The following is a 10,417-nucleotide window of genomic DNA, read 5'->3' as shown; positions in this document are numbered from 1 at the left end:
TGAGTAAGGGCCCTAATCCACTTGCTCCTGCGGCTGTGTTTTATGTATATTCTATGTAAAATTATTGCCTTGCTCTTCCATCAACGAGTGTATGCAGAACATATGGATTACATGTAATACTATGCATGTGCTATTGGCTGGGGCACTGTGTTAGCATTTCATATAGCTTAGCTATCTGTTCCAGTTTCCAGAGTTGAATTTCTAGTAATATGTCCTGACTCCTGAGGATATGTGAAGAGATCTTTGCTTCTTCAGGTGTTATCTTCAAACTTCAGTTTCCCTAAAAAGGCTTTACACTGTAATTTGGTTTCTTACTGAAACTTCTGCAGTTGTTTTTTTTTGGTGTGATTTATATGTATAATCATCTAAAACTACTACGGGCCCTGCATTTTCTGCAACATTTATAAACATTGCATTTCATGATAAATCATGTAATAGCTGTCTGGTTACCATATGTTTCTTCAATCTTAAACATCGTATTGAGCATTGATGGATACTGTCAGAAATATAAACTGCTGTTGTTTTGGTAGGTGCGAAGACTGACAAATTGTGTTTGTGGATCAATTGACCACCTGTCTGTGGGTTGCAAATCTGGACAGAGCCTTCCGAAGTTTGACAGTCATTATCTTCTCAGCAATACATTTCCGGACAAGATGCCAAAAATAAAGAACCTGTCTGATGCATGTAAAGTATCATTTTCTCCAGATGGACCCATATCTGAAGAAGCACTCGAGAAAGTTCGTGCACTGTTAGGTGAGTAAAACATTATACTATTTTGAATAGTTAGGAGTTATTTTTGTTGGGTATTGCTATGGTAGAGGGTATATACATTATCTGGTTGCAGACTCTGTATATCCTTCATCTCCTAACATTTTTTTCACTTGCCAACCGCTATCATCATCTACTACTTTTTGTCTAATGTTCTTCATCCTAACTGGATGATAGATCATATGCTAGCCTAGTGTAATGTTCTTCTCAGTAACCGTATCTTATTGAACGAAGTTGAGTCAGTTGTTGCTATGATAGAGAAGTTCTGCCAGTAACCTTGCCAAGTTAGTTCTAACTGTTTCTTTAATACACGGTACCAACAAGACAACAACGAATAACAAATTACTTATAACTTGTTTGAAGCTGGTTGCTTCTTTTTTAGTTGCACCTCATCCTCGATTACATGTACCGTTTGAAGTTCTGCTTTAGTGTAATGTTTTTTTATTGAAAATGTTCCATGCTTTGCGTTTTAAAAAATGTCCCGAGAGCCCTTCAAAAAATCTCATTGGTTACATTTGCTGGCAAACAATATGAACTTGCCAACTAACAAGACAAGAATTCTGTACCATTTTCTGGACATTGGCAGATTCATTCTTCTTTTTATTTTGTATTCCCAGATGAGATCAGACCTTTAGATCTTGGCCTAGATAACGAAGCACAAATTGCACGTACTTGGAATAGTTCTGCGCGTCAACAGAACGGGAGACGAGGGCGTGGTGGGCCTAATCAGAACGCGTCCCCAATCAAATATCTGCACATTCATGAATCTGATAGTTTCTCTGTAAGATCTCTTCTTCACTATCTCACTTAAAGTGTGCATTTTCAAATGAATACATGAAATTCCTCCTTTTTTACAAGTAATGATTTTGATAATTTATTTTGCAGATGGGTATATTTTGTATGCCGCCGTCATCAGTTATTCCTCTTCACAATCATCCAGCAATGACTGTGCTGAGCAAGCTTCTATATGGCAAGCTGCAGGCTGAATCTTACGACTGGATCGATGTAGCTGATCCAACTGACCCGTTAAAGCGTAAGTTCTACCATTTGGAAATCTTCTATGTGGCAGTGGCCGTAGTCACACGATTTGTTAATCTGTTTGTGCATGATAGCTAGTATGATTCATCATTTCATCTTGTTCCTTGTTGAATTTTTTCCTCGCTAAAAAGTGTGCTTTATGTAAGAAAATAATTTTTCCGTACTCTTATCATCAAATCAGCACTGTATGTGTTGACCTAAATTGATACTAATAACCGTGTATGTGCATGGCAAGTCTCCCTAATAAGCATATAAAGGATCCTTCTGTGTGCAATTCAAGGTTGAACGCTTTCAGATACATAATAGAATCTTCGCTTTAGGGCGTGTTTTCTGTACTTTTGACTGCGCTTGTCTCACCCTAATCTCATGTCCAAGCACACATGTTGTGCTCACTGATCAGAATACCGATGGAAACCCTCTGCTAAATATTCTTGCCTCAAATAATCACAAATAGTCTTCAGAGTGAAATATCACAAATAGCCTGCAGAGTGAAATATGGACCGCCAACCCTCACATGTCACAACCCATTATCTAGAAATGTCCACACAGGTCCTTATGCAAAAAGTATGCACACAATTGGAATCAAATGATATTACGAGAGTTCCATGCAGAAAACAAATGTTAGCGTCAGCTGAATCCAGACCCAGAAACCTTGAATCTAGCTCCTACCTCTAACATCCACACCAGGATGAGGGAAACGTGTGACAGAGAACCAAATTCGTGTTGGGGAAAAGCACCAACCATGCAGAGCATGAATGGTGTTGAGAACAAGAGAGGCTATGGGGTTCTAAACCTTCTGGAGGCTTCTATTGTGAGAAAGATCCCGGAGCTTTCGCTTCTCTAGCAGCAGCTGTGTCGGCATAAAGCCAGGGGTATCAGTGGCCTGGAAGGTGTGGTGTGTGCTATTGGAAGAGTTGACATTGCTCTCTTTGAGCTTGCAAAGGCGGCGCCCCTTCTGGTGATCGGCAGTGAGCGCCTCACTGCAGCCTCCCTCCACACGCAGTGGCAGACTGGCAGTGCTGTCGGAAAGGAAGAGAACCAGGGAGAACAGTGAGAGGAGTGAGAACACAGTGTATTGGAGCAAACATTACGTCTCCTACTCCCCAGCTTTGATTTGAGATTAATCTGATATTGTTGAACTGTCAGTACTATGGGAGAGATTATAGGAGGGCTATCCGCTTTCTCAGCTGTTAGATTGTAACTAGTTAAAGGAGAAGGGATGAATAGTTTTTGGATGATTGAGGTTAGAAGTATCCCACCTAAGTGGTGCTTTTATATTGGTATGGAAGGCCCTGTCAATTTCCAAATCGACATGTATTTATGGACAGAGGGAGTAATAGTTAGGGCGTGTTCGGCAATAGCCTGGCTTCCCAAAACTCCACAGATCCTGCTTCTCAGACCAACGCCAGCTTCTTCTGAGGAGCAGAAAACGTTCGGCACAGCTCCTCAGCTTGGTTGGGCTGAAAGCCCATGTTCGATAGGCCAGCCTGCTGAGAGGGAGGGATCTAGCCTGGGAGCCCACCATCGAGTGCTTCGTTTTGGCTGCCGATATGGGTCAACGGCCGGCTTGCTGCTCCTGGAGATCGATAGTTCGAGATGATGGTGGCAGAGAAGGTCGGTGAGCTCATGGGATCGAGCCTCAATTCGGCCGAGCTCAAGTGCTTACGGGGGCGGCGAATGCTGGTGCTGGATGGGGACAGAGAATACCCGCGATCTCCTAGGACTGCGCCTCGATCTGGCCAAGCTCGAGTGCTAATGGGGTGGCACGAGGAGGAGGAGAACGGCGGGGGCGCTAGGCAGCGGCGGTGGGATGGGGGTCGCAACACCTCTCTCTCACCCGACCTGTGCGTGCCTACTAGAAACAGAACGAAACGGTATCCAATTCACTTGGCGGTGGCATTTTCGGCGTAAATTGAGCTGCTCCGTGTTTTACAGCTTTGTGGATTTGCCAAACAGGTGCTCCGTATTTTGTACACAGTTTTACCTCAGCTTCGCGAATCTAGCTCCATGGAGTTTAGGTGTTCGGCACTGCTCCGCACCGGATTTCTGGGAAGCTGGGAGCTGGAGAGCTCCCGAACACGCATTTAGTTGAAAGCGTCTTTTTAGATGTAGCAGTAAAAAAATGCTAGAATAGATAAAGAGCCCCTAACTAGATGTGGCAGAACTTCAACGTCAGTGATGATCTTACCTTCTATTCTCATAAGTAAATGAGTCATTTTAATTGTTGAGTATTCTAAAGAAGGCCTTTGCTCCCACACAGTTCTGCTGATGTTGCTCTCATTCAAACTTCTACTGATGTTGTCAGTTGTTGGAACACTATCTGTGATGACATGTTTTGTGACATGCCATCTTTTTCCACACCCTATGTTATCTCTCAGTTGTACAATACAGTACAACTTGCCTATTTTTACATAGCAAATTGCTAAGAAGTTGTTTAATACCGACGACATTCTTAATCAGAATATGGTAATGCTAGCCAACACCTTGAACCAATGACAGATAGTTAAATGTGATGCATCTTAAGAACTGACGTATTTCCTGCTATCTAATTTTAAAAATGGCTATGCATCACACATTACTAGTATGGATCATTTATCACTCATGCAAATGTTCCTAATTTAAATCATTATGTTGGTTGTTTATAATCTGTGTACCAACTAATAAGATTATGTAGCTTGACTCCGGTGCAGCAAGACCAGCAAGGTGTGTAAGAGATCGTGAAATGACTGCGCCAGAGACAACCATTCTTTATCCTGATCGAGGTGGTAACATCCACACTTTCAGAGCCATCACACCTTGTGCACTCTTTGACGTTCTTACTCCACCATATTCTGCTGAGAAGGGGAGAGACTGTTCATACTTCCGGAAGTCTTCAGTGAAGGAACCACCTGGTATGCACCGCTCTTGAAACTTGATTGTTTGTTTTGTCTATTATCCTATTATATTATGCCAGTTCTGAGCCGTGTTAACATTTCCTTCAACAATTTCAGTTGTTTTGCCAAGTGAAATAGATAGCTCAGAAGTAGTCTGGTTGGAGGAATTGGAGGACCATCAGCCTCCAGAGGGATTTGTTGTTGCTAGAGGTCTGTATAAAGGCCCTGTGATAAGGAGATAGTTAGGTTTATACCACTTTTGCACATGGATCACGAATCAGTTGAGGATGCAGTGCAGGCTCCTAGTATCAGTTGTATGTGTGTTTAGGAGAGCAAGCATCATCCAGTCGACATGCCGCTTGGGATTTACAGTGTACACGACCTGATCTGGATGAATGAATAGCGGTGTTTCTTCCATTTTACTTGTAATGCTGCTGGTCTGTGATGTAGTTACGTGGCTCTATCATACTTCTTTTGAGACGAGGAGAGTTCTTGTCATGTTGTATTAGGTAGAACAAGTGGCTTGAGCTTCTCACCTAATGATTATTCAAGAAAAAAGATTTGGTGTGGTGGACCTATTAGTCCATCTCATTATGTAAACAGTTGCATAAATATTCTTTGGGATAAAACCGTTTGTGTCCTTGCAAAAAACTGACAATGCGGTGTCCACTCTGATAACCCTTCCCATGATTTCAACTGTTACTCTTCTCCAAAATGATCGATCTGCTTAAATTGTGAAACCGAGTACTACTTGTACTCAGTTGTACGAGTACTATTTATAGCTTGATGTAGCATGTCCCACGTGACCTGAGTGAAGATAGTTATATATGGTGTCCACTTAATATGGTTGTTGCAGGTAACAACCATACAAGTACATGATAATAATAATTTTAGGGGAGCTGAATAGATATCCAGCGTGAGAGATGTACTGATGTACACTTCTATATGAGCACAGCCAACACGTGCATTGCCCAATTTGACAAAAGTTCTCCTAAAATATATATAGATGAAAAACTTGGAGAGCAGTCGAGGCAACTGTTTTGCTTCTATGAAATTTAGGACGTACAGGCTTGGGATGCACCAGGAATTCCCAATTCGCTTTGAAGTGGCATTATACGGCACCAATGTAACTGTGAGGCACTCTTTTGCCTTCACTTCTTGTGTTTTTCCTCAATATATTTCACGTCCCTGGGTTCATATTTCTTCACGTTGGACCACCACCACCAATGCTTCACGTTGTCGGTGGTCGACTGTGCACCGACAGATCCATGAGAAGTGGCCTAGGTTTTCTCCTTAATCCCATGAGTTTGTCTTCTCCGTCACATGGTCCGTTGTCCACAGCTGAGTAGATTTTTTTATAGCAGATAATGAGTAGGTTTAGTTGAGTCGTGCAGGCTCGGTTGAGGTATGATCTACTTTTCAGACCATTCTCCATTTCTCAGGTTCAGTTCCGCACTGCAACATCTTGATCTGTGCTGATGGCGTCCATGTGAAACCATTTGTGCATGGATGCATAGCACTGATCGAGCATGTATTGCACCTAGTTAACAGCTGCGTGTGTGAATATTAAGATGCAGTCCTACTCGACTATATGCACCCAGTGCCTGCCATCTTCAAGAGCTCTCTTACCGCCTCTAAAAACGCGCTTGTCTCAATCCCATGACAACGATGATCCTAGATCAGAGTAGCAAACGATACCGTCTCAAGTGGTTTACCTCCACCTACAAGTAGGTCACCTACTTGGACCAGAACAGCCGAAACATGGAGTCGATTAATCCACCATACGAAGTACAGTAAGAAATTGAGCTGGACAAGTAACAGATGGATTGCAGAAGAGACACACAGCTACAAGAGATATTTTGAACATGTCAGCAACAATGAAAACAGTTACAGCTTCACTAGTACTTCCTACTGAAACGTCTCATGCCTCTCTGAATACATGCAGTCATCAAGTAATTCCACTCATGTGTCCGGGATATTTATCCACATGTTAACCACATGAACGCAGCAGAGGTACTTAATCTGCAGTTTTGCATATTAAGCAAGCATAAATTCCCCAAATTGATCATTTTGGAGAAGAATAACAGTTGAGCTCACAGCAACTGAAAAAAAGGGATTATGAGAGTTTGGGAGACCACACATCGTCAGTTTGTGCAAGGACGCATAAAGTTTTATCCCCACTATTTACACAATGAGACGGAGTAATCAGTCCAGTACACCCAAAATTTTTTTCTGGAATAATCATTATGTGAGAAGCCCGTGCCACTTGTTCTATACATCATGAGTTCATGACAAGAACTATACTCCTTCATCTGATGATAAGAGCTACATAAATGCATCCCAGACCAGCAACATTACAATCAAAATGGAATAAACGCTGCTCTTCATTCATCTAGATGTAACATGACTGCACGTGACCTGAGTAAAGATTGCCATGCTGACCACTTGATATGGTTGTTGCAGATGACAACCAAAAGTATGTGATTATAATTCTTGGGGAGCTGGATATATATCCCAGGAGAGATGTACACTTACATATGAGCACAACAAATACGTGCATTGTCAAATTCAGATGTTCTCTGCTTGACAGAAGTCCTCCTAAAATATAGAAAAATTAAATAAAAATGGAGAGTAGTGTTAGCATTGAGTAATTTTTTTGGTTCTACAAAAACTGGATCGTATGGGCTTGGGATGCATCGGGGATTCCCAAATGGTTCATTTTAATTGTTGATTATTTTAAAGAAGGCCTTTGCTCCCACTATCTGCTGATGTTGCTCTCATTTAAACTTCTACCGATGTTGTCAGTTATTGGAACACTATCTGTGATTGACATGTTTTGTGCCATGCCATCTTTTTCCACACCGTACTTTGTGTCTCAATTGTACATTTGTACTCCCATCCGAATCTACGACAAGAACTATGGAACAGAGGGAGTGCAATACAGTGTAACTTGCCTATTGTTGCACAACTAGTTGCTAAGAAGTTGTTGAATACTGATGACATTCGTATACCTGCTGTAAACCTCTTAGGAGGCACTTAAAACTTTCTACCTTTTCAATGAAATAAAACGCAAACATTCCTTTGCGTTTTCTCGAAAAAAGAATATGGTAATGCTAGTCAACACCTCGAACCAATGACAGATAGTTAAATGTGCTGCATCTGTAGAACTGACGTATTTCCTGCTATCTTTTTTTAGAGGTAAGGCCGTGACGCCCAGCTTTAAATTAATAAAGGCACAAACGGAAGAGTTACAAGGTGCTGAGAGAACAGCTTACAAGCATCAAGGAAGAAGCAACCAAAGAAAATACAAAAAACACAGCTTGGTTTTCAATGCCATCATCCAGCGGAATGGACAGAGCGGAGGAGAGGAAACGCCGTGAAGCTCACCACTAGACACATGCCATGTTCAAGACCTGGCGCGTCGCCACCAGCATGCCATCCGCCTCCGCCTCCGAAGAAGGCTCCAACCTTCTCACCCTGGTTTGTAGGGCGCCGAACCATCGAAAGGCAGAGTAGCTCTCCCCAGAGCGCGCATAGACACCTGGGCCAGCGTGCCAAGGGCCATCACCAAGCATGAGCATCACATGCGAAACACCACGGGCATCACCGCCGGCCATCGTACCGACCACCCAAAAGACTTCAGCTTCTAATTTTGACAAATTCAAAAAAATGGCTATGCGTCACAAACTACTAGTATGGATCATTTATCAATCATGCAAATGTTCCTTATTTAAATCATTATGTTTGCTGTTTATAATTTGTGTACCAACTAATAAGATTATGTAGCTTGACTCCGGTGCAGCAAGGTGTGTAAGAGATAGTGAAATGACTGCGCCAGAGACAACCATTCTTTATCCTGATCGATGTGGTAACATTCACACTTTTAGAGCCATCACACCTTGTGCGCTCTTTGACATTCTTACTCCACCATATTCTGCTGAGAAGGGGAGAGACTGTTCATACTTCCGCAAGTCTTCAATGAAGGGACCACCTGATATACACAACTCTTGAAACTTGATTACTGGTATTGTCTATTATAATCTAGTATTGCAGGCGCCTATGGTTGTCCCTGTTCCTGAGGCACCGGTGGTGAAGCAGAAGAAGGTGGGACGCTATTGGAAATGCGCTGTGAATACTCATGCTACGAAAGACTGTAAGGTTCCTCATTACTGTTTGGTTTGCGATTCGGGGGCACACCCGACCATCCGATGCCCAGTCCTGAAGTTGCCGAGACCCACGAGTTTTTTTGTTGGCTGTGGGAATGATGCCACGCTTGATATTCAGCTTCCGGACTCAGTTTATAAGCCTCAGGCCATAGCTTCGGGAGCACCTACAGCTTTGGTGCAGGTTTCTGGAGAGGGAGCTGTCACCGCGGAGGATATCCAAAGTCTGATGGCTCGTATGTGTCCAGGCAATCCCTCTTGGAAGTGGGCAGCGGTACCTCATGGTGCTAATTCTTTTCTTGTTGGGATCCCTACAGCTGAGGACTTATCGAGGATCGATGGCATGCAGATGAGTGTACCCAAGATTAATGCACAGGCTCTTGTTTCTTCATGGGTACATCAGGATGTTCTTCCGGAGTTTGTGATGAAGCCAGTTTGGGTACATGTAGATGGTGTTCCTGACTCTGTGAGACATTTTCTGGGTCTTTGGGCAGTGGGTTCTCTTATTGGTACTACTATGGATGTTGATTTGTTTGCCCTCAGGAACCAGGGGATTATTCGTGTTCTTGTTGCCATGCGAGACCCTTCTGTGCTGGAGAAGGATAATGGCTGCCTTGAGGTCATAGCTTTGCTGCAGATGAATGGTTATAGGTTTCGCTTTCGTCGAGAGGTAGAGGGGTTTAAGACAGACCCGCGCTTCCGTCCTTTTTCCGGAAGGACGAAGAGGGGGATGACGGCTCCCACGGCTTTGAGGAGGAGGGATTTCGGGATGACGCAGCGGATGCGGCGCCGGGGACAGCTAATATGGAGGTTGATGGTCGGCGCCTTCTCATTCTCGTCGGTGTTTCTGCGGTGCCGGTTGCTCAGGTGGCTTTGACCCCTTTCAACCATTCACCGCGAACTGATAGAGGGAGGGAGATAGTGGCTCGTGCTAGGTCGGTGTCACCTCACTTGGTGGCTTCTCCTCCGGTAGCTGCTCGGTCTTCTTCTCCGTCACGAGTCCGCACCTTCATGCAAGGGCGTACCCGACCCGCTCCTTCGCGCTCCGCTACTTCGACTACGCAGCGAGGTGGCACCGGTTCCGTCTCCTACTCCGACTCGGACGGGATCGGAGCTTCGGCGAGGTGAGACGCTCCCTATGGCGCAGCTGGTTCTCCCATCGTTGACACGGCAGGAGGCCGTGTCGACGGTGTCGCAGCGGTCGCTTGCAGGTCTGACCACGCCGGCGTTGGGGCTGACTTCACAGCCGCTGCAGCCGGCGTCGCCGGTTTTGTCGCTACAGCAGCAGCAGGCAGTGGCCACGGTGGGCATGCAGCAGCAGGCGGGTTCGGCCCGCGCGACGCAGCTCGCGGTCCGCCTTGCCGACGGCGCAGCCTGCAGCAGCCGGGTTCGGCCCACGCGACGGGGCAGCCGCAGCCCCGCCTCGCGGACGGTGCAGTGCTGCAGCCGGACACGCTTCCCGCGGCGCAGCAGCAGCCGAGCGCGCCGCCATCGCATGCGTTCCAGCCGGCCTCGCCACGTGAGGAGCAGCACCAGCCGGCTCCGACGTCCACACCACCGCAGCAGTCTTCTTCG

The 10,417-nt window shown here is 44.9% G+C and overlaps 1 protein-coding gene across 1 annotated transcript in view; it reads left to right on the top strand.

Moving 5' to 3' along the window:
* The window catches only part of LOC124704634 (plant cysteine oxidase 4-like), a 59,678-nt gene extending 54,321 nt beyond the window's left edge, over positions 1 to 5,357 (top strand). Inside the window, exons 2-6 of the mRNA XM_047236908.1 lie at positions 531 to 753; positions 1,386 to 1,549; positions 1,654 to 1,801; positions 4,497 to 4,697; positions 4,797 to 5,357. Coding sequence (XP_047092864.1) covers positions 654 to 753; positions 1,386 to 1,549; positions 1,654 to 1,801; positions 4,497 to 4,697; positions 4,797 to 4,921 — 738 coding nt within the window. The 5' untranslated portion in view covers positions 531 to 653 and the 3' untranslated portion in view covers positions 4,922 to 5,357. The remainder of the gene's footprint in view (positions 1 to 530; positions 754 to 1,385; positions 1,550 to 1,653; positions 1,802 to 4,496; positions 4,698 to 4,796) is intronic.
* Positions 5,358 to 10,417: the final 5,060 nt, after the last annotated feature.

Source organism: Lolium rigidum, chromosome 3, assembly GCF_022539505.1.
Source record: "Lolium rigidum isolate FL_2022 chromosome 3, APGP_CSIRO_Lrig_0.1, whole genome shotgun sequence".
Classification (NCBI taxonomy): Eukaryota; Viridiplantae; Streptophyta; class Magnoliopsida; order Poales; family Poaceae; genus Lolium; species Lolium rigidum.
Note: the sequence above shows the minus strand (reverse complement) of the source record. Positions and strands in the feature narration are given on the sequence as shown.